This window comes from Puma concolor, chromosome D2, assembly GCF_028749965.1.
Source record: "Puma concolor isolate L17-30 chromosome D2, mPumCon1.1.hap2, whole genome shotgun sequence".
Taxonomy (NCBI): domain Eukaryota; kingdom Metazoa; phylum Chordata; class Mammalia; order Carnivora; family Felidae; genus Puma; species Puma concolor.
In genome coordinates this window covers 59,487,509-59,511,567 of record NC_141677.1, presented here as the reverse complement: position 1 = coordinate 59,511,567, position 24,059 = coordinate 59,487,509, and the positions used below count along the sequence as shown (strand labels likewise).

General features: G+C 39.8%; 2 protein-coding genes across 3 annotated transcripts in view; one reads left to right on the top strand and one right to left on the bottom strand.

The window, feature by feature from the left end:
- Window positions 1–7: 7 nt before the first annotated feature.
- Window positions 8–12,548, top strand: COX15 (cytochrome c oxidase assembly factor COX15). Of its 2 annotated transcripts, XM_025918054.2 has the most exons (9): window positions 8–237; window positions 1,480–1,670; window positions 3,375–3,497; window positions 3,788–3,974; window positions 5,768–5,935; window positions 7,442–7,523; window positions 9,111–9,265; window positions 11,006–11,119; window positions 12,074–12,548. In XM_025918054.2, the coding sequence occupies exons 1-9, from the start codon at window positions 148–150 to the stop codon at window positions 12,203–12,205; spliced, it is 1,242 nt and encodes a 413-aa protein (XP_025773839.1). In that variant the 5' UTR covers window positions 8–147; the 3' UTR covers window positions 12,206–12,548. The 2 variants fall into 2 exon arrangements, with proteins under 2 accessions (XP_025773839.1, XP_086536746.1); XM_086680620.1 differs by lacking the exon at window positions 1,480–1,670 and having other exon boundaries at window positions 18–237.
- A 2,778-nt stretch (window positions 12,549–15,326) lies between these two features.
- Window positions 15,327–24,059, bottom strand: part of ENTPD7 (ectonucleoside triphosphate diphosphohydrolase 7) — a 51,863-nt gene continuing 43,130 nt past the window's right edge. The window contains exons 13-14 of the mRNA XM_086680619.1: window positions 17,164–23,628; window positions 15,327–16,915 (exon numbers count right to left, since the gene is read on the bottom strand). Of these exons, the coding sequence (XP_086536745.1) occupies window positions 23,397–23,628 (232 nt within the window). The 3' untranslated portion in view covers window positions 15,327–16,915; window positions 17,164–23,396. The remainder of the gene's footprint in view (window positions 16,916–17,163; window positions 23,629–24,059) is intronic.

Sequence of the window (24,059 nt, the reverse complement as noted above, 5' to 3'; positions counted from 1 at the left end):
GCGCAGTCGCAGTCACTACTCGCCCCTGTCTTCTGAGAAGGAGGGGCTCGCGCTGCATGACCCGGATGTGTTTCTCCATTCGGCGGCGGTGAAAGGAGACCACAGAGTGCTGGGTTGTGGAGGTGGCTTCCTTACACTGTCTTCAGTATGCAGAGATTACTCTTTCCGCGCCTGAAGGCCTTGATGGGGAACCCGTGCCTACGGCTCCTGGGTCCTAGGGCGGCGCCTAGAACGCAGGTACCGCACCGCAGCCGACTCAATCGCGGAATCGGACATGGGGCGAAAGAGTCAGGAGAAAAATAATAGATAATTCGACATCACATTGACGTAGTTCCTTAGAATTCACAACGCATTTCTTTGTGCCCAAAGTCCCTGAGTTAAAGATCTGGACTTGCCACTTACTGGCTGTGTGATATCAGCCAAGTTAGGTAACCTTTCTGTCCCTTAGTTTTTTCGTCTGTAAAATGGGAATTGCAATACCTACTTCATAAGTTTCTGGGGAGGATTGAATAATTTCCTATACAGCAAGCGCTTAGCACATAGTAAAAGCTCAGTAATTTTTACCTATATATTTGAGGTTTGCTAAAAGCCCTCAGGTAGTCAGGTATGGAACTATAATCCCATTCTACAGAGAAGGAAATTGAGGCTTAATTTAAGTTGTCTAAAGTTAGGAAACAGAACACGAACCTTTGGACTCAGGGACAGAATCAGAAGAGGGTGTTTATTTGCTCAACAAATAATTATTGAGTGATTATTATGTGTTAGGAAAGATAAATACCAAAAGTCTCCCACCCTAGAGGAAGGCACAGTTAATTCGCTTGTAATTCATTTGTCAAATCTTTATTAAGATCTTGTTATGTAAGGGAATGTGTTAGAAATGAAATTTGCAGGAGGGAAAGCACCAGACCGACCAGATGCTGCTGTCCCACACTCCTAGCTTAGTGGTTGGTAGAGACAGATGAACCTGAAGTACATTGCAATGTGTTAAGGGCTGAGATAGGGGAGGTACAGTGTAGTGTGAGAACGACTTGTTGCAGACCTGGCAGAGTCTAGGAACACTTCCCAGAGGAAGTGACAACTAAACTAAGATCTATAGTTGATGTTACCAATTAGACAACAAGGAGCGTCCCAGTCAGAGAAGTCATGTTTAAATTCCCACAGGAGAAAGAAAATCCATATTTAGGTGTGGAGTTAAGTCTGGGGGAAGCATGCTGAGACTAGAAGGTTCATGTGGTATGGGGATGGATTGGAGTGAGGCAAGACTAGAGGCAGGAAAACCAGGTGCGGGGGTGGCGGGGGGGTGAAGGGGGATGTGGATGCAGTATTTGGATAGGAGATGATGATTTACTAGAGCAGAAGCGGTGGAGATGTGACTGTACAGGGTACTCCACTCTAGACAGAGTGGGATTGTGTATGAGAGTAGTGGACTGAGGCCTTTCCCTCTGTCTCCAGTTGTAATTTGTCTGTCTTGATCCTTAGTGTGGTTGCAGCTGTGGGATCAGGCACCTCTTAAGGCCAGGGCAATACAGCACCATCTCTGAAGTAGCTTTGCAGTCTGGAAGGGGTACAGTGTCCCTTCCCTCAAAAGCTGCTGAGCGGGTGGTGGGCCGATGGCTCCTGGTCTGCAGTGGAACAGTGGCTGGAGCAGTTATTCTTGGTGGAATGACTAGGTGAGTAATTTGCTCATAGCGAGAGTCAGCTATTTGGGTCATCAGTAGAAACATGGAATGACTAAGGGGGAAGAGTCCTTAGGAATCATCTAGTCTAGCTCCCTCATTTTATATATGCAGAGGGACATGTCGGATGACTTGCCCTGCTATAGAACAATCTAGAGTTTTATTATTAGGAGCCCTTCATAAAGACTTGTTTAGGTCTTAACTGTTTTGATATGCATTGTTTTTATGTATTTTCCCTCTACATACAGTTTTCAAATTTGTCTCAAAATTTTTTTTGTATAGTTTGTTTGAATTAAATCCACATAAGTTCCATGTATCACAATTGGTTCATATGCCTCTTAGGTCTCTTTAAATCTATAAAGAGATTTTATAGATTTAGATTCTTCTCCCTTCCTCCCCCATTCTTTGTAGTTTTGTTTTTTTTTTTTTTTTTTTTTTTTTTGTTTTTTTTTTTTGCTATTAAAGAAACCCAACTGATTTGTCATATGGAGTTTCCCACAGTCTGGATTTTGCTGATTGCATACTTGTGGTGGCGTTTAACATGTTCTCTTATCCCCTGTATTTCCTGTAAATGGGTTGTTGCTTGATCAGATTCAGGATGGGAGCAGGGGGCAAAATCCTTCATAGGTGATTACAACATTCATAAATATCTGGTGTCTATTAGAGATACCAACAGCCATTGATTATCATTGCCTAGATCCATGATTTCATTACAGTTGCAAAATTCTAATAATTTATTAGCTCAACTCTAAAGAGGAACTTTCTCTCATCAACAGTTTGGTTATCCTAAGGTACTGTTTGTACAGTTTGTATAGGAAAGGCAGGATAAATAAATTCCCTTTATTTACCAATTCTGAAAATAATAAATTGGTTCCCAAGCATCCTCCAAAGGTGATCAATAAAGTTTTTGGTTTTTTACATATTATGAGCTCATCGGTTTAAATGTGTTTGATGTTTCAATCCATTGCTTTGATGGTGTGCTCAGATTGTTCCATCTTTAGTCAATGGGAGCCTCTTCAAATTGTCTCCAGGGTTTTTTTTTTTTTTTGACAGGGTACTAGTAACCTTTAATTCTTTGCTTTCTGGATATGATGTTCCAGGTTCATCTTCTACATTTCTTGCCTCTGACCTAAAATCAGCCTTTTACCTTAGGAATCCTTGCTCCTTTTGGTGAAAATACCTTCTGGTGTTAATACAGTATGTGTTGCTCAGATTTCCTCCACATTCCCTGTACCCTTATTTCAAAATATCATATGTTGTATAGGCCGTTATGGGAAACTGCAACACATTTGAATTTTATTAGCTTTAAATTCACTCAAGAATCTAAACTGTTTTATATCTAACAAATCTCTTTTCCCTGTGTAAATAATGTCTCATATCCATGTAGGGCACATTTCTTGGGTGTAAGGGTTGATATTACCTGTTAAGGAATGTTAGTGAAAGAAAGAGGTAAAGAGTTGAATGAAAGGATTGAGAGAATAAGGAGTCAAGAAATGTGTACCTGATGGCAGCTCTTTCTGGTGAAATTTTAAGCAGTAAGAAGAAAGCAAGGTGTCAAAAAAGGATATAGTGAAATGTTGTGTTTACCTTTAGAGGGGTTAAGTTCAGATCCCCGTTTCTGTTAACTGTTCATGAGAAATCCAGCATTGCATGGGCACCCGTGCATGTGTGCACACACCATTTCTTTCCTATCTTAAGGTTGACAGAGTCTGGCCTCTCAATGGTAGACTGGAATTTAATAAAGGAGATGAAGCCACCTACACACCAAGAGGAATGGGAAGCAGAATTCCAAAAATATCAGCAATTTCCAGAATTTAAAATGTAAGTATTATAGAAAATCAGGTAAACGCCCCACTAGGCCTTCTCAATCTTTTGCGTATTTCAGCATTTCAGAATGGTTAGATTCCATTATTGATATTTGCTCCAGTTATGTTTAGTGAGCTTTCTACTCTAAACCTCCAGTTCCAGAGTGATCCTGGGGTCACGGATGAGGAAGAAGGCAGACCTTTCATTTCAGGCTTCAAAACTGAGAATGCTCCTGCATTCTCTCGGTAAATAACAGTCAGATGGATGTTTCCTCTTTCTTCTTTTTTGACTTCCCTTCCTCCCAGCTTGAATCATGATATGACACTGGCCGAATTCAAGTTCATCTGGTACATGGAGTACTCACATCGAATGTGGGGTCGCCTTGTGGGCCTCACATACATCCTGCCTGCTGCCTATTTTTGGAGAAAAGGCTGGCTCAGCCGTGGCATGAAAGGACGTGTTCTTGCCCTGTGTGGGTTAGTCTGCTTCCAGGTGAGATTTATTCAAGTTTGGGAAACCAGAGATGCTTCCAGGAGCTTCCTGGTTGGTATTGTTTTTAAGGAAAGAATCTGAATCTGTATTACAGAGTGGGTAAGAGGATGAATTTTAGTGTTACAAGCGTGGCCCAGCTGCCACTTAGTAGGGCAAGTTGTCTACCTTCGGTAGGCTATGCTTTCCTTACCTGTAAATAGGGATAATAATAGTGCCTACTGGTTGACTTATGTGACTATTAAATGAGATAGATCATGCATATACAATACTTAGTTTAGTTCCTGGAATTAGTAAGCACTCAGTAAATATATTTTTGTGTCACAAGAGTTTCTTTCCTGTCATGGATCTCTTCCTGGGTTCTTTTCTCCTCCCCTTTTCTCACTTGTCTGCTCTATGGCTTTTCTGTGCTAGAATGGCTAAAGAAGCAAATTTGAAAGCTCCCACAGTTAAGGGTTTGGTGAGACTGAGACTGAGAGCCAAGAAAAGGAATATGAGAGAAGGTACTTATGAGTATTTGGGTCATGATTCTACGCCCTCAGAGAGAGTCTTAGAGCTCAAAGGAACATCAGAATTTGATCAGGAAGAAGCTAATTGGTTAATTTGACTCTGAAGTAGTAAGAATATGAACCAATTAGAAAGAATTAAAGAGGGAGATGGAAGAGACAAAATAGAGGCAATAGAAACAGGTAAAGAGACATTAGTAAATGTCCCTAAGACCTAGGGAAGGGTTGGTAAAACAAAATGAAAGTTTATTTTAGAATGAAAAAAAAAAAAAACCCACTGAAGATCGACTCCAAGGGTGGTAGAAATTTGAAGATGGCACATGGGGTTATGGGAAGAAGAAAGTGGGGCTGGCAAATCACACTTTACACTCCTTTTCTTCCAATGTCCTATGCAGATGAAATCAAGATAATTAGACCATCCAGGGTCATCACTAAGGATAAAGACATGCCCCAGAAGATTTCCTGAGGAGAGCTATGTAGAAGAGGTGGGAGAATCCCACCTCTTGACATGCTTCTATTGACTTGGGAGAGTTGGGGTGAAAGGGCTATATCTTATCTGATAGAAATGAAACTGACAGTTGTTTGGTTAATTGAAAAAGTTAAGCAGAGAATCAGAATAATACATACCTTGCATTTTTAAGCTTAAGCCTGTACTTTGATTACTTTTTTTTTTAAATGAAGAGCTAAGACCTGTTCTTTAAGTCCTCTGATCGGAATTTAACTTCAGATCTCTTGCATCCTCATAAACTATTATTTCATTTCATTTTCCTTAAAGAAGAGTGGGAACTTAGACATTTGCAAAGCAATCTGCTGGCAAAGCCTTACAAATTTTTTACTCCCCTCTACCCAAAACTTTTATAATTGTCTATTCCTACTAACTTGACAATGATTGTTATTAAGCAGTTATCTTTATCAAAGCTTTTCCAAAGCATATGATCTAGTTTGTATAGAAAAAACTCTCTTTTTATTCTTATAGTTCACTGGTTTAAATAATATTAAATTATAGCAAGTATTTCTAAGGTTTTGCCCATAGATACACTTTTGTGTACTTTTCTGTATTTGGCTTATACTTGAATAAAATGTTAATCTAAGCAGTGGTTAAGTATTTGTGGTGCTATGTGTGAAAATGTGGATAGGTTACGACTCCTGGGATACTGGGGATATGGGAAGATATGGAAAGGAGAGGTCAGGTAGGGAGTACTGATAATTGATAACTCGCTTTCTCAGATAGTAAAGTTGAATAGACAGATCCAGCTGTGTGTTATTTGCCCCTTCTGTTTTTGGTTCTAGGGTCTGTTGGGATGGTATATGGTGAAAAGTGGATTAGAAGAAAAACCAGACTCCCATGACATCCCTCGGGTCAGTCAGTACCGCCTTGCTGCCCACCTGGGATCAGCCCTTGTTCTTTATTGTGCCAGCTTGTGGACATCACTCTCACTGCTGCTCCCTCAGCACAAGGTAAAAGTCAGTCTATGCTGTTAGTACATCTACACAGATGCTGACAGGGTCACAGGAACAGAAATTCTGCTTCTTATGGGAAGTTATAAATCAAAATGCACACATTCCCTTAGTAACATCTACCGATTTACCAGAAATTAGATATAATCAAATATGACAGAAGCATTGAACTTTGAGATTCTAGAAAGCTTTGGAACTGCAAAGGAAAATGTGTCATTACTCTTTTGAGCTGGAACAACTCATTCAAAGGAAAATTAGTACAGGAGCCGAATATTCTGTTTGCACTGCCTGTTGGGAACAGTGAAAACATGAATTTTAGAAAAGGTAGGAAGGGGTTGCAACAAGAGCCTTACTTGTGACTCCCAGAGGGATGGAGGAAGGCCAGAATGGAAGCTGTTTCTGAACCTTTGATGGTGTACAGGAGCCATGGGCGCTGTTTATTCTTTAGTTGGGGACCTATCATTCATCAAATCTGACAATATAGTGATCTTGTCTGAAATATTTTCTTTGTATGCTGATCAAAGGAAAACACTAGTTTTTCTAAAAATGACTATTATTTTTGGTATTAAAATCATGGTTGGCCTGGATAACCTGTCCATGTAATGAAGTTTGAGATGACAAAGGACTTTTAGGTAGAATTATCCAGTAGGTACTTGGAATAAGTAGCCTCAATCCCAACAAGGAGAGGAGTTGTAGACTTGGCAGTCATCCCCACAGGGAAGCCAGATGGGGTCAAAACATTGGTGCAGTAGACAATCCACATGCTTAGATTATAGAACATTTCCATCATCACAGAAAGTTCCATTGGACAGTACTGATAGATTGTCCTACGTTATCTTTCTAATGATATCTCACTCTTCATGTACTAGATTATAGACCATTTAAGGACAGTAGTCTGACTTAACTCCTTAACTCCTTTGTATCTTTATGGTAACCTGTTTATAAAGTTCTTAATAAATATTTGTTGCTTCACTGATTAGTATCAGAAGTTGGCTACAGTAAAAATAAAATCAAATTTTTATATTAACAAAACACTAAATGGAAGAGTCTCTACTTTAGGCATTTTGATTCTGACTATATTTGCAAAGCATTAAATATCATACATAAACAACATGAAAATCTAGTCCTCTATCTTAAGCCACATCATTTCAAACATGGTGAAGCATTTTTCCCTTGCAATGGGAAATGCAATGCAAATCATTTTTGAACAGATATGTAATGAGTATTTACACACTGAGCACTGGGCTAGGATTACTTCACCAAGCAAGACAGATGTCAGTTCCTGCCTTCACAAAACTTACAGGATAGCAAGGAAGACATAGTAAATGTATAAACATCGTAAAATATGATGCATATTTGAACAGAATATCTGCTGGGAATGCTCAACCTATTTAGGGAGTCAGAGAAAATGAGGCTTCAGACTGTCACTTGACTTTGGCCTTGGAGATCTTTGCTGCCTCCCGTGGTTCTTGCAGTACAGTTTATCTGAATGCTTTTCTTCTTTAGTTGCCTGAAACTCGTCAGCTTCTGTGGTTGAGGCGATGTGCTCATGGAACAGCAGGCCTAGTGTTCCTTACAGCTCTCTCAGGTAGGACTCTTCTCATCCAACGGGCTCTAGACAAACTCCAGGGGGGAGTTTGTCCTTTCCTCTTGCACCTTCCTATTTCCCTTTCACACCTGCCTCTCTCATACCCACCATCTTCACCCTCTGTTTTCTGTTCCTTCCTCCCTTCCAAAAACCCTGCTTTCCGGTCAGTTGAACAAAAATATTGAGCATTTATCTGGATCCAGACTGCCTAGGTTCGAATCCTGGCTTTACCACCTATGAACTCTGTGACCTTGGGCAAGCTGTATAACCTCTCTGGGCCTTAGTGACCTCATTTGTAAAATGAAGATGATGGTGTACTATAAGTAATAGATGTGAAGTGCTTAGAACAGTATCTGTCATGTAGCAACTATTTAAACTTAAATAATTAAAATTAAATAAAATCTAAAATTTAATTCCTTAGTCACACTAGCCACATTTCAAGTGCTCAATAGCCACATGTGTCTAGCAACTATTTTGGATGGCAGATAGAGAATATTTCCATCATCACAGAAAGTTCTGTTGAGTAGCACTGCTGTAAATAAAACCATCAAACCAGTTATTTGTGCCCCCTCTCCTTTTTGGTGGAAGAACATGAATTCTGACTTCATAAATGCTATTTATAAAAAAACAAAGTCTCTTTTATCATAAATAATGGATCAGTCATCTATTAATTCATGGATATTTTACATGTTTATCCAGGATTTAGTTTGTAAATTTTTTTTCACTTCTGTGTTCACTCAACCAACATTTTTTTGAGCACTTGGGGAAGACAGGCAATAAACAGTGAAAATATATGGCAGATGGTGTTCAGTGCTATGAAGAAAAAAATAAAGCAGGATAAGGGGATAGAGGTGAGGTTGGGGAAGTGCTGTCTTATATAGGATCATTGAGGGGATCTCTTTGATAAGGTGATATTGAGTGGAGACCTGAGGAAATGAAGGAGTATATTACGCAGGTATCTGGGGGAAAAGCATTTCCCGAATAGATCTGGTTCGTAGTGGGATAAGGAGGGCATCAAAATCACTAACATGTTTCTATCGAATATGCCTTGTTCCAGAGCTTCTAGTTCTCTCCTTAAAGGGAGGCATGCCAGAATCTTGGGGTGGGAGCAGGTGAGGATGCAGTTTGTGGGTTGTTGTTTTTTTTTAAATTCCTGTGGTGATTAGGATGTATATTCTCTGTTTAGAAACCCTTCTGTAGATCTTTTTGTTCTCTGATTATTCCTTTTTGTCTGTCTCTGGGATAATAAACTTTTTCTATGCCAAAACTAGTATTTGATCTCCTCTGTATCTCATTTTAATAAATACTATTTGGGGCGCCTGGGTGGCGCAGTCGGTTAAGCCTCCGACTTCAGCCAGGTCACGATCTCGCGGTCCGTGAGTTCGAGCCCCGCGTCAGGCTCTGGGCTGATGGCTCAGAGCCTGGAGCCTGGTTCCGATTCTGTGTCTCCCTCTCTCTCTGCCCCTCCCCCGTTCATGCTCTGTCTCTCTCTGTCCCAAAAATAAATAAACATTGAAAAAAAAATAAAATAAAAAAATAAATAAATAAATAAATAAATAAATAAATACTATTTGCCTTGGAATATAGGGGCCTTTGTGGCAGGGCTGGATGCTGGGCTTGTTTACAATTCCTTCCCGAAGATGGGAGAATCTTGGATCCCAGAGGATCTCTTTACCCTCTCCCCCATCCTGAGGAATGTTTTTGAGAATCCCACCATGGTGCAGTTTGATCACCGGATTCTGGTAAGTCTGGCTGCTGGTTACTGGCTACTGAGCACAGGGAGCCTCTCACAGCCTTTGGGGTGTCTGAGGCACTAATGGCAGCACTAAGAGAGGGTAGAACAGAGTGGGCACTAGATTTCCTTTTCTTTTTGGGAGAAATTCAGCACCAGTTCTCTGATGTGATGTTTTTGTCCTAATTACCCACACCCCTTCCAGCCAAATTCTGGCTTTTGGGATACTGCCATCTTCTTAAAGTTGGAATATGCCTTTTGCCATCTGGCAAAGGATAACTTCCCTCAATCTTGCACACACATAGGAGAGTCATTTTAGTGGAAATGAGGCCAAGTAGAGAAGAAAGGGCAAAGATAGGCTGCTGAACATATAACTATCAGAGCTGAACCAAAACTCCAGGGAGCTAAAATGTTTGTCATCTTATTTAAGCTGATATTTATTAAGGGCCTGCTATGAGTCATGTTAAGATTGGCTTGGTAGCTGGGCGTGATATGTTGGAGTCAGGAAAGACTGGCAGCAAGGAGGCCAGCAAGAAGCAGAGGTGCCATTGCAGTATTGCAGGTGAGAGTGGTGGGGCTCTAGGCTGTGTGGGGGAGCAGAACTTGAAGAGAACAGTGGATCACAAACAGGCTCTAAGGAGAAGATTGGCTGTAGTAATGGTGGTAAAGAAGATCCCAAAGTTTATTCTGTGGCATGCTTAAAACACACCCAGAAATAGGACTACTAGAATGAGTGTTGGGCTGGAGATGAAGGATGTCATCAGACTAAGGTGTGCTGGATATGAGGTGATTGGAGCACACCCAAAGACGGAGGTCCAGAGGACTCAGACCCCCAAGGGCAACACTGGCACTTGGGCCAGTTACCTTGTGTGGGCTCAGGCCTCTTTGCCAACATTTTGTAATAAGTAGAGTCTCGTTGAAATTGTCATCCTGGACAGCTCTGAAAAGGAAAAGTGAAATAGATGTAAAAAATGATAGACAAACATTCTCCTTGACATCACGGAGTGGGAAAGGAGACCCTATTGCCAATCCTTTACTGAAGTGCGGCGGGAAGGAAAATGATACTTTCACTTGTTTTTAGCCCTAGCTGCCAGCACCACTACCTTCTCTACTCACAGCCCAGGAGAATAACCCTCATGTGCTGGGGTCAGACCCACTTTAAAAATACAGGATTAGTGGGGCACCTGGTTGGCCCAGTCGGTTGAGCGTCCGACTGTGGCTCAGGTCATGATCTCACGGTTGATAGGTTTGAGCCCTGCATCGGGCTCTGTGCTGACAACTTGGAGCTGGGAGCCTGCTTTGGGTTCTGTGTCTCCCTTTCTCTCTGATCCTCCCCTGCTGACGCTCTCTCTCTCAAAAATAAACATTAAAAAAAAAAAGAAAGAAAAAAACCCCAGGATTCGAGAGGAGATAAAATTAGGCATAAGGATGCAAAGAATGACTTAAAAAGTGAGGGCTACCCCTGAGGGGCGCACCCATGTTGGAATTTGGAAAGGATCACTGAGAAGAGAGAGTAAGAGTGTCTAGAGTGATAGGTGCCTTGGGGAACATGAACATTTAAGTGGCAAGCAGAACATGGAGGAGACTGAGGAGTAATCACAGGTGGAGCCGCAGGTCGTTCTCTGCCTGGTATAAGAAAGTGCTTAATGGTGACTCACTGGTTGTAGAGAAGATACGTGTAAGATGAGCAGAAATCAGGAGGGTGGGACATTTCTTCCTGGCACTTGGTGAGATACCTTCCTTTCTGCAGGGAATCACTTCAGTTACAGCTGTGACAGTGCTCTACTTCCTCTCCCGGAGAATTCCCCTTCCTCGAAGGACCAAAATGGCAGCAGTGACTCTGCTAGCTTTGGCATATACACAGGTATAAACCACTTCTTCTTGGTCTGAGGGATCTCCAAAACTAAGTTAAAAAAGGAAGGTGACAGGCCAGGAGAAAATGATTTCAATATTTGTAATAGACTAAAAGATTAATAACCGGAAAATAAAATGAGGATATGAGTATACATAGTTCTCATAAGAGGAACAATGAATGACCAATAAATATGAAAAGCTGTTTAGCCTCATTCATGATCCAAGAGAAGCATCATGGATCTGAGAGGAGCAAATTAAAACAATGCATGCCACTTTGTGCCTGTTAGATTGGGGCAAAAATTTTTTTTTAAGATTATCAGGTATTGGCGTGGGCATAGGAAAACGGATACCTTCATATATTCTTGGTGAGAGCATGAGTTGGTATAGTTTTTTCCAGAGGGCAGTTTGGCATTATCTTTTAAAATGTTAAATGTATAATCTTTTGGTCCAGAAAAGTGACTTCTTAGTTCCTGCCCTAGAAATATTCCAGTGTACAAAGAAACTCATGGTAAAATTGCTGTGATAGTAAAAAGCTGGAAACAACCTAAATATACAAGTATGGCACACCCATACTGTGGAATACTGTGTAGCAGTTTAAAATAGTAAGATCTCAAGACGCATGTTGTTAAGTGGAAAAAAGCAAGTAGCAGAACAATCCAATTTTTAAAAGTACAGGAGTATGTTTTTTTGTAAACATCTATGAAAAAGTGTAAGTGTGTAGAAACTGATAAACTACCTTGGTGGGGGGGAACTGGGCTAGGGTGAAGGATAATTAAAGAGAATATTAGGTTTATTTTGTTTGAATTTCCTTTGTTGTGAGTATATTTACTTGTGAAAATTCTTAAATATATATTTTTAGTGTTCTGATGAGAGAATGTGGAAATTTATGTATCTGGTTGTCTATGCCCAGTCATTTGAAGTTGTGGCTCCTGCTTTTCTTACTGCATTCTTTCCTCTGTAACAGGTGGGCTTGGGCATTAGCACTCTGCTAATGTACGTTCCAACTCCTTTGGCTGCCACTCACCAGTCAGGCTCCCTGGCTCTGCTTAGTGTTGCCCTTTGGCTCATGAATGAACTCCGAAGAGTCCCAAAATAATTCCGAGGATCAGCTTCCTATGACTGAAAGTGCATTTGAGAGCTCATCAGAGAGCACAAGAACTTGGGAGTTTTCTAAAAGGATGTCCTTGGCATACCAAGTGGTTTCCAAACTGGTCAAGTTATTTAAAATTCTTTGCCTGTTTTGGGGTGTCTGGGTGACGTAGTAAAGCTCTGACTTCAGCTTGAGTCATGATCTCACGGTTTGTGGGTTCAAGCTCTGCACTGGAGTCTCTGCTGTCCGCGCAGAGCCCACTTTGGATCCTCTGTCTCCCTCTCTCTGCCCCTCCTCTGCTCACATGCATGTGTGCTCTCTCTCAAAAATAAACATTAAAAAAGTAAAATTCTTTGCCTGTTTTTAACAAAGTCACTGGATCAAGAGTGTCATTAAGTATATTTAACTAAATATTCCTTTTTAAAATCTTTATAAATTTAGGGGCACCTGAGTGGCTGAGTTGGTTAAGCGTCCAACTTTGGCTAAGGTCATGATCTCTAGATTCGTGGGATCAACCCCTGTATCGGGCTCTGTGCTGACATCTTAGAGCCTGGAGCCTGCTTCAGATTCTATCTCCCTCTCTCTCTGCCTCTCCTGTGCTCACACCCTGTCTCTTTCTCAAAAATAAACATTAAAACAAACTTTATAAATTTAGTTTTTTTGTTGAAAACCAAATTTAACGTAGAGAAATGTCTGCCTTTGTTCCTTTTTAGTAGGCTGTCTAGGTTTCTTAATGTTAGCAAGCTCTTGATTCGACATGCATGAGCTCTTGTCTCCTTGACCCCGAGTCCTGAATTATGCCTAAGGAGAAATTCCTTGGGGCGCCTGGGTGGCGCAGTCGGTTAAGCGTGACTTCAGCCAGGTCACGATCTCACGGTCCGTAAGTTTGAGCCCCGCGTCAGGCTCTGGGCTGATGGCTCGGAGCCTGGAGCCTGGAGCCTGTTTCCGATTCTGTGTCTCCCTCTCTCTCTGTCCCTCCCCCCGTTCATGCTCTGTCTCTCTCTGTCCCAAAAATAAAAAAAAATAAAAAAAAAATAAAAAAAAAGGAGAAATTCCTTATGGTCTCCACTTCCATCAGGTGAAGATTCAAAGGGAAGGACTTGGCATACCTTAAGTAGCCAGACAGCCTTCAGCGAGAAATAAGTGTCTTCTAGTATCCTGATTTTCAAAATGGGGAAAGGGTAGATTTTGACAAGTTTAATGTCTATATGTAACAAAATGGCTTAGAAGTACTTAGAAAAGGAAATAATCGCTAGTAACCCACTTGGATTCGTCAAGCACTAACCTAGTTCTTTTGATTGCTATAACATTGCTAGGTCACATAGAATAGATAGTATGAATCAGTTCCTGAGAGACGTTCGTAACAGCCTCATGGATAAGAAAAGTATGGCCTCGATGGTGTACGTAGTACTTGGACATCTATTAAGATATGTGAACAAATTTTTGATTAACAAATTATAATTCTGGTCTATCTTGACATGTCATAGGGCTCTTATTCAGTTTTATTTTTTAAATCGGTGATTTGGATGAAGGCATCAGAAAGATCAGACCTGAGGATGGAACAACCCAACATTGTTAATATAATAGATGAACGTCACAACTCAAAACAATTCCAGAGTGGCACCATCAAGATACAATTAAATAATATAAATGTAACATCCTCATTTAAATTAAATAGGTTGTATAAGTTTGGGATAGAGAAACCTGGCATCCTATCATTTCATATAAAGAAGACAGGGATTTCAGTTGGCCATCGGCTCAGCTTGCACCAAAAGTGTAATGACACTGATAAAAATTAGTGGTGTTTCAGATTTCATCAATGGAAGTGTCACAGCTGCACTCAGAATACTTCAGTTGCAAGTGCTGTGTTTCGCTATTGGTACCCCATTTAAGGAGGGCACTGATTACTAAGTATGTCTCCAGAGGAAGGGACCAGGATGGTGAGGAGTCCAGAACTCACACCACACAGGGAATACTTGAAGGAAGTAGGGGCATTGAACTGTAGAACATTCAGACAGAGCAGAGCTGGGAAAAATGGCTAGAAGGTGCAGAAAGCTAGTTTTTAGTTTTGTAGAAGAGTCGGATCCAAACAAAAGCCCACTAGGGTGCAGCTGGTGAGGACAGTGGAAAAGTGGAAAAGCAGGTGTCCCAACTATTCGACTAAACCACCGCTGAGCTCTGGCCTGTTGCTGCTCTATAGGTCTAGAGTTGTCAGATCTGATTATTTAAAGAAACAAAACATTTAGATTTTTATGTGAAAGCTCTCAAGGATTGGCAACTAATTTCAGGGTTTTTTTAGTACATGACACAGGCTGAACACATCTGGGAGCCATAAATGGACTAAGGTTTGCCCATTTACAGTCTCAAGATGATCTCCATTCCTTTTCAACTCCAGTATTCTGTGAATTTCACTGTGACTTAACAGCTACCATCCTCAAGTGGTTCTTAGCAAAACAAAAGTAATAGTTTGTCTTTGATTAAAAAAAAAATTCTGGATGACCCCGGGGCTTATGCTATTGCTAGAGGTAGTTTCTAATTTTTTTCAAATTAGAATTTTTGAAAATCCTGAAGCCCAAGCTCCCCCTAAGACCAATTAAATCATTATCTCTGGAAGCAGTAATAGACATAATTTTAAATTTCCTAGGTCATTCCAACATGCAGACAAGTTTAGACACCCGTGGCCTAGCCCCTAATAAACCAGTTACCTTAGAAAGTTTTGACCACTGAGGGTTGATGGGGGGTGGGAGGGAGGGGAGGGTGGGTGATGGGTATTGAAGAGGGCACCTTTTGGGATGAGCACTGGGTGTTGTATGGAAACCAATCTGACAATAAATTTCATATTAAAAAGAAAAAAAAATAATTCTAAAAAAAAAAAAGGAAGTTTTGACCAGCTTATTTCCATCCCCTCCAAATTTGCCCAACCCTATCTCATTTAATCTGATCCTATTAGTGTGTTAATGGGATGTCACCTCTTCTAGATAGAATTCTTAAAGGGAACTGCGGTCAGAGGTGCAGGTTCCCATCCATCATCTCATGACTCCCAAACCCAACCCAAAAAGCCAAATGCTAGTGTTTCTAAAGTTCCCTCCAACAATGTAGCAATGAATGAATAAGTTCAAGTTCTAGATGTTTTTCTTCATTTTTCTTTTATTAAAGATGAGTAAGTTTGGAAAAACCGATTCTGGTTGCATTTAGCTGTATAACTGTATTGTGGCTATCTATGAGCTCTTGGTAAATGGAGATTATCTGAATTATTTTTATGTTTGCATTATTCCCAGCACCAAACACATACCAAATATTGCATGAATGAATGGAAAATGGATAATTACCGATTGAGGTCCCAGACACCTTTCAAAATAAGTCATCATATACCTAGAAGATTAAATGAATTTCCCTTAAAATCTGTCAATAATTCTGTCAGTTGTTTTTAAAACATCAAGAGAAATGAAAACACCTGGCTTTCTTATCAATCTAGAATTTTCTTGTTTTTAACTTACACTGACAAATGCTGTCCCATTGTAGAGGAGGTAACAATTAGCTACTGCCTAAAGTGATGATCACGACATTAGGATAACCAGTTGATGTGTAGCAATTCTTCCAGTTCTGGAACGTATGGTGGGTTATATATAGGCATATGAAACACATATACCTATGTCCCTGCAGAAGAGACAATACATCTCTAATATGCATTGCACTTTTTGTTCAACACTGATATAACCGTATTTAACAGAATTTTAAGAACTGTTGAGCAAAATTATTTAATGTGAAGCATTCGAAAACCATACAACCTTAGCAACCCCCAAAAGTGATGCAACATAAGCAGCCTTCAGTTTTTGAAAGCGAGAAGGGAGTGTCTAGCTGTGGGTCATAATAAAAAGATGCCTTTCAACACTGCAAAGTTCATTGTTCAAGGCAGAAATAACAGAGATAAGGCATATACTTCAGGGCTCCAACAAAAGAGGAATTGTGGAATGAGAATTTCAAACACAACATAATGACAGCAATACCAGAAATCAAAGTATTTGTCTAGGATCCTTGCTTGCAGAGAAAGCATTATGAAGCTAATAAGGCGCAGAGCCTTCACCACGAGCAGTTTTAACAGGCCAAACTCTGGCAAGTCCTCTGCAGGAAGGGCTTCTTTGAAAGCATCAGGGCTACCTTAATACTGGAGAACCAGAGTGGTAGGCTGCCAGAGGGTCTACAAGTGGCTGCACTACTTAAAAAGGAGAGGCTCAGGAGCAGACACGTCCTCAGCTTGCCTGAAGTCATACATGCATGGCTATAAACATCCTGTGATTCAGAAGTTTTTTTCAACTTTGGTTTTTATAAAAATGGCAGGCCATGATTGCATACACTTTAAAAGTAAAAAACCCTTATGAGTAATAACTCAATTTTACAAATAAAAGGTTCTCCTTAGTGCTCAGACTTCCAGAGAAACACAGGGTCAACGGATGTTGACCTCCTCTGTCCCTCTAATAATGGTACTGACAAACTGGAAATAATGAATTATAGCAAAAGAAAATCACTTATGTAATAATACAAGGGAAGTCTATTAGTATATAATAAAAGAGTTCTTGTTTTTTAACTAATATTTTTTGTAACACCAACAAAATCCTCACAAGTTAGAGCATATGGCCCTACCAGCAGGACTCTCACACTAAGCATGACCTAAGAAGCTAATCTGGGAGAATCTGAAGTATCTGTTGCTACTTCTACCTTAATTCTTTTTTTTTTTTTTTTAATTTTTTTTTTTTCAACGTTTTATTTATTTTTTTGGGACAGAGAGAGACAGAGCATGAACGGGGGAGGGGCAGAGAGAGAGGGAGGCACAGAATCTGAAACAGGCTCCAGGCTCCGAGCCATCAGCCCAGAGCCCGACGCGGGGCTCGAACTCACGGACCGCGAGATCGTGACCTGGCTGAAGTCGGACACTTAACCGACTGCGCCACCCAGGCGCCCCCTACCTTAATTCTTTATCCCAAATGAAGTCATATCATATACCACAGCACAAAGGGAAATTAGATACTAGTTCTGAGTTAGCACAAAAAGAAGTTTAAAGACAGCAAAAAGAAACAGCATTTTGTTTCTGTAACGGAGTCTGAGAACTGCCCAAGAAATACAGCCAAGTTCATTAATGAGGTAGATCTGATAGGCATTTTATACTTTAAATAATTTTGATTATAACCATCAAATGAATTGCTTAGACGCTGTGGTTAAGAAAATTGTACAAAATTAAGCAAATTGTTTAAAAGAAACATCTAAAATGTAAAAGGATTAAAAGAAATATAGAAGGTAGAATAAATGTGGTAACAACTGGGTGCCATTTCTAACAAAGTGTTTCTTTCATATTTTATTCCTAAATGTGAGCAAAGCCATCACAAATGAATGTCAGAAGCAGTTATAAAGATTGGGCATGGTTACTTGTAATCAGCTGTATTATAAAGAATAGATTCCTTTGAAATACACAATCTTGCAGGAAGATTCTGTCAATGAGAACTTCATTGGAGCTTCATTGGAGCTTCAAAGGTGTGTGTCTGTGGTACAGAAACCAGAGAAAACTGGATCCAGGAGACCATTCACTCAGACTTTGCACATATTACTACTGCTCTGGGCCTCAATTTTATCATTCATAAAACCCAAGGGGTTAACAAAAGACAGAACTCTAAAATCCCAGCTATAAAAATCTCATCCTATGAAATTTATGTATAATGATTGCTGTTGGAAACTCCATTCCCATCAACCTTAATGTCAGTGATAAAGTAGGAGGGGACCACCAGCTCTCTTGGTCATCCTGTCCTTTTAAACCAAAGGCCAAAATCCTGTTCCTGAAACTCTTACCATTTTCCTACATTTTCTCCTGCCTTTAGTTCCTTAGGCCAACAGTTCTTCCTTTGGAACTAGCCTCAGAGCATCTTGTCTAGCCACCTTGTTTTATAGATGAAAAAAGAACCAGAGAGGGCAAGTGACTTGCCTAGAGAGTACCAGAGCTAGTCAGTGACAAAGCCAGGACTAAGAATCCAAACCGGCTATTTGTAAAGTCCAGTCTTCTTTTCCTTAAATCATACCACCCACTTGTCTTTCACTCCTGACAAAAAGCAAAACAAAAGCATGTTAATAGGGGTAGGGAGAGCATCTATTTAGATAATACCGATAAGTAGAAGTTATTTTATTTCAAAAATGAAAATATGGATGTGAAGGCATCATGCCCCTTGATTTCAGACTGTATCACAAAGCTATAGTAAACAGAACAATATGGTATTGGCATAAAAATGGACGCTCGATCAATACAACAGAATAGAGAGCCCAGAAATAAATCTTTGAATGTATGGTCAATTAATTTCCAACAAAGGAGGCAAGAATACACAGTGGGGAAACGAAAGTCTCTTCAATAAATGGTGTTGGAAAAACTGGACAGCCACATGGAAAAGAATGAAACTGGACCACTATTTTACACCATACACAACAATTGACTCAAAATGGATTAAAGATCTGGATATAAGACCAGAAACCATAAGACTCCTAGAAGAAAACATAGGCAGTGAGCTCCTTGACATCATTCTTGGTGATAATTTTTTGGATCTAACTCCAAAGGCAACGACTATAAAAACCAAAATAAACAAATGGGATTATATCAAACTAAAAAGCTTTCTGCACAGCAAAGGAAACCATCAACAAAATAAAAAGGCAAGATACTAAATGGCAGAAGATATTTGCAAATCATAAATCTGATAAGGGGTTAATATCCAAATTATAAAAAGAACTTCTACAACTTAGTAACAAACACAATCTGATTTAAAAATGGACAGAGGACCTGAACAGACATTTGTCCAAAGAAGACATGCAGATGGTCAACAGGTACATGAAAGATGCTCAATAATCATCAGAGAAATGCAAATCAAAACCATGAGATATATCCTCTCACACCTATCAGAATGGCTATTATCACAAAGATAAGAAATGACAAGTGTCGGTGAGGATGTAGAGAAAAGGGAACTATTGTGCACTTTTGGTGGGAATGTAAATTGGTACAGCCACAATGGCAAACAGTAGAGAGGTTCCTCAAAAAACTAAAAATGGAACTACCATGTTCCATTTCTGGTTATTTCTGGCAAGTTCATTTCTGGCTATTTATCTGAAGAAAATGAAAGCAGAGAGAGGGAGGGAGGCAAACCATAAGAGACTCTCAAATACTGAGAACAAACCAAGGGTTGATGGGGGGTGGGGGAGAGGGGAAAGTGGGTGATGGGCATTGAGGACGGCACCTGTTGGGATGAGCACTGGGTGTTGTGTGGAAACCAATTTGACAATAAATTATATTTAATATGAAAATTTTTTAAAAATGGTGACAAAAAAAAAAAAACAAAAGCAATAATTCAAAAAGACATGTGCACTCCTATGTTCACTGCAGCATTATGCACAATAGCCAAGATAAGGAAACAACCAAAGTGTCCATTGATGGATGAATGGATAAAGAAGATGTGTACACACACACACACACACAGGGATACTATTCAGCCATAAAAAAGAATGAAATCTTGCCATTTGTGACATGGATGGACCTTGTGGGTGTTACGTTCAATACGTCAGAGAAAGACAAACACCACATGGTTTCATTTATATGTGGAACCAAAAAAACAACAAAACTCATAAATGCAGAGAACAGATTGGAGGTTGCCAGAGTCAGGGGAGAAGGAGGACTGGCAAAATGGAAGAAGGGAGTCAAGAGGTACAAACCCCAGTCATAAAATAAATAAGTCATGTCATGGGATGTAATGTTCAGCATGGTGACTACAGTCAATAACACTGTGTTGCATGTCATATAACTTTATATGGTGATGGGGGAAACTAGATTCATTGTGGTGATCATGTTGCAGTGTATACAAATAGAGTCATTATGTTCCACACTTGAAACAAGTATATGTCAACTATACTTCAACAACACAAATGTGGATGTGATAATAAATGTTAATAACTAAAAAGATGAGCTTAACAGATGCATGGCAGACTCAATCAACCACATTTTAATAATCACAGCCTAAGGCCCTGGAAGTTAAAGAAAGCTGTCAGGCTGAGGAGAGGGAGGCAGAATCCTTTGGATGACATTAAAGGATAAACACAAGGTTGTTGGAAAGTGACTAAATTCCCTATACCAAGGAAAGTCAATTCAAGGAGTTAAGGTACAGAGACAAAGATGGTAAAATTTGGCTTAGAGTTAACTGCAACTTAAGTCAATGTAATGCTAGATAACTGAGTATTATACCTATTTTCATTATGTCCTAGTAAGAAGAAGTCAGAGAAAAGTGATGGGTTGTGCCATCGTAAGGCTAATAAAGCATCACAACTCCTATCAGCACGGACTCTGATTTTGACATCTGTGACCTGTCTCACTAATGATAAAAGTACTAAAGCAGTTCAGATTCATTTTTCTGGTATCAAGAAGACTGGCTGGTAAGATTCAAAGGAATGAGTGGGATGTGAATTTAATGAAACTGTAATTATCTTCACAAGGAGACTACTGAAAAGTGCAGAAATGCAATAGAGATCTTAAAAAATCTTTAACAACCGAGGGCAAAAAGAGGTGTAGAGGCAAGGTAGACTGGTTCTATAAGGGAGACAGACTCTTAGGAGACAGCAATATGTAGAAGTAATTGGCTCTTGGAGAACAAATGGCTTATGTTTCTCGCTAATGAGATATCATGCAAAATTATTAATTGGGAACAAATGACAGAAGCACAGGAACCAATATCAACAACAAATATTAGTTTTTCTGAGGGATATGGTAAAAATCTGAGGGATATGGTAGAAATCTTACATTTCTACCATGGGTTTCTGGGAAGTCATACTCCTGGTAACAAGGACAAGCCCAGATCCCATAAGATCAAAGTAATAAACAGGATATAACACACTAAACGAAAACTCAAAAACTATTTAGAATAAATTAAGAGTAAGAAATACATTTACATTGAAAAATGATAAGCATAGGGTATCCTGAGTTTCTCAATTATAAAAAGAACACAAAAAGTAGTATCAATCTGAAAGGCTGTCATAATGATTAAATAATATACACAAATTCTTAAGAGTATATGATACACACTAAATGCTTAACAAATGTTATAACCAGGAGGAAGAATAACTTCATTAATAAGAGCTTTCAAACTGGACTCATCACCACCTCCTCCCTGCTTCAGCTAAATTTTGAGCACACGAATGTGATCACTATTAGCCAATTAGGTAGCTTTTGACAAGATCATTGACCAGATCTTACAAGAAAACCAAAAAATAGTATTTGGAAACCAAGATGAGGGAAAAAGAAAGAGTACCTCAGGAGGCATTGGCTAGCAAAAAACACATTCGGACATTATTTATAAGCAGCCATCACAAGGCGAGGGCTCACTTGCAGTGACACAAAGATAAGAAGTCAAAGAAGATCAAGGAAATTTAGAAGTCTTAAAAATTAAAGGAAATTGTTGTGACATGAACCCTAATGAAAAGTAAAAAATATTTCCACAGGGAACTATAAGACTCTTTTGCTAGATCCATTTTTATTTAATTTGAAAACAATTTAAGACTCATCATCTCTTCACCTACCAACTAACAGCATACTTATATTCATCTCAATTTATTTCTAGGAGGATCTCGGCTTATTTTTCTCTGTTTTATGAGGCATTTAATTCCTTCCGGTTCCCAGTGTGGAAATTTATGTTTTAATATTTCCAACTTTTTCCCCATTAAAGGCAGAGATGATTCCCTCTACTCATCTAATCGTAAAAATAAAGTGACAGAAAAGAAAGCTATTTCAAGTCTGGGAGCATATTCTTGGGCAGGACATTCAAGGCTGCATACAGGGAAGGATGAAGTATGAAGAAGATCCCATAGGGGAAGATGCGAGTTGATGAAAAAGAAATCCTCATGCAATTTAAAGGCTACATGTAGAGGAGGAACAAAGCTCCTGAAGGGTAGTGGATTAAAATGTAATCGTATGGCTTTCTTCTCTCCTCATTAATGGAAATGTGGTCTGTGACTGAGCAAACTCTTTACAAATGTTCTGAAAGACGCCACGTGGCTTACTAACAGATATATCTATGTTTTTCAAAGTTTAGAATTTGCTTCTTTTCAGACATTCCAAGAGTCAAATTGGGAAAATTTCTATTTCTCAGAAAACATTAATAAATTAAGACCTTGGATTTTATTGCCTTTGCCCATTCTCCTGATACTGTTGTTCTTTCCTTCTTTAAAAACAACAAATACACCCCCCTTCCCAAACTACATATTGACCGTAGTGAAATAAAAGAACTCTTTTTTTTGTTTGTTTTCCTGTAAAGGGGCTCATAAAAATAGGCCTAGAGACAGTGACTTAAAACCAGACAAATCCAGATCTCCAACCCTATCAGTTTCTCCATCTTACAAGCACACTTAAGGCTCAAAAAGAAAAATTAATGCCCAAACAGCCGGTGAGGCATATAGTCATAGAAACGTTTTCTATCCTGGTCATACCAGGTATCACATAAGATACTGTCAAAATCTTTGATTGACCATTCATTTAGAAGGGGTTCTAAACCCTTTTAAAATCATATAATAATCAACATCAGCAACACTACGTCAGGGATCTTGGACCACACTCATAACGGCTTCTTTGTCAAGTAAGCAAAGAAACTATGTTATTTTGGTTGCCTGGAAGTTCATATCTGTTTCAGCGAAATGCAAATATCTTGGATCCCTATGAAAGGGTGTGGATCTCCACATAAATGATATCTCTGTTACAGAGAAAGAAGGGGCTGCTGCACTTGCTGGAATGTCTTCGGCTTTGTATCAGATGCTCCAAATTTGGTTTCAACCAGGCTTCCAGTTTGCCGAATGTCAAACTTCATGCTTTAGCAAGGGGGAAAGTCTAGATGCCAGGAACACACTAGACCTCTCAGATAAAGGAGTAGAAGCATGCTTCAGTTGGACTAAGGTTGGTCCTCTTTGTTAGCACCAAACTCTCATTATTTAGTTCTTCACAGACTAAATTCCGGTTTCTCTTAGAGAAGAGGACCTGGATACTGAGAAGGAATTAAAGTAGATATTAAGGTAGAAATTCCAAGGCCAAATATCCCAAGGTCAGGCAAAGCAGCATCTGAGGCCGGTACAAGAAAGTGGTGGAAGTCAATGGGCAGTAACCCTGGGGTACTCGAGCTTTCTATGTCCTTGTCCGGCCTCATGGCCCTACCTGCACCCCAATCATGGGCACCACCTCCTCAATCCACAGCAAGTCCAATGGAGCTGAGGTTCTAGTTTGTCGGTGGTGAATCCGGCGTAGCCGCAGAAGGTACAGGATGATGGCCAGTAGCACCACCAGGATACAGGCGAAGAAGAGATAGTGGTTGTAGACAAAGGAGAGACGGAACCAGCTACCATGGGCCTGCCGGACACCTTCTTGCCGTAGATCCCTAGGCAAGAGTTTGAAGGTGACAAGTAACGTTAATTTCAAAGAAAAACATTCATGCGGATTTAAAAGGCCAGTGGTGTTATATCATTTATTCTATCCATGCAAATATGCTGATACCAGTTCCACAGACCAAGCAAAGCTGAAGAACGTCTCTAGCCCTAGGACTGCTATGTGATTCCTCCTGTACTTTCTTTTCCTCACAGGCCTATGTGATTCCTCCTGTACTTTCTTTCTCCTCACAGGCCTACGTCCTCCAGAATGGGGACAAAATGAGAAGACAAAAAAGTGAACAGTGAGATAAGACTGATCATCTATAATACTGATTGTCTTAACAGTGGTCCCATGCCATTCTGTAAATACATACATACAGTTTGTAACTATGGTTCTAACAAGAATAGGGTGGTCCCTAAATCCAATCAAGAAATCAGAGTG

Bases quoted from the DNA above. Each gene is read 5' to 3' on its own strand.
- COX15 (XM_025918054.2), top strand. From the start codon at position 148: ATGCAGAGATTACTCTTTCCGCGCCTGAAGGCCTTGATGGGGAACCCG. The intron at 3,498-3,787 runs GTAAGTATTATA...CCTTCCTCCCAG, and splicing joins CAATTTCCAGAATTTAAAAT to CTTGAATCATGATATGACAC. The intron at 5,936-7,441 runs GTAAAAGTCAGT...TTTCTTCTTTAG, and splicing joins TGCTGCTCCCTCAGCACAAG to TTGCCTGAAACTCGTCAGCT.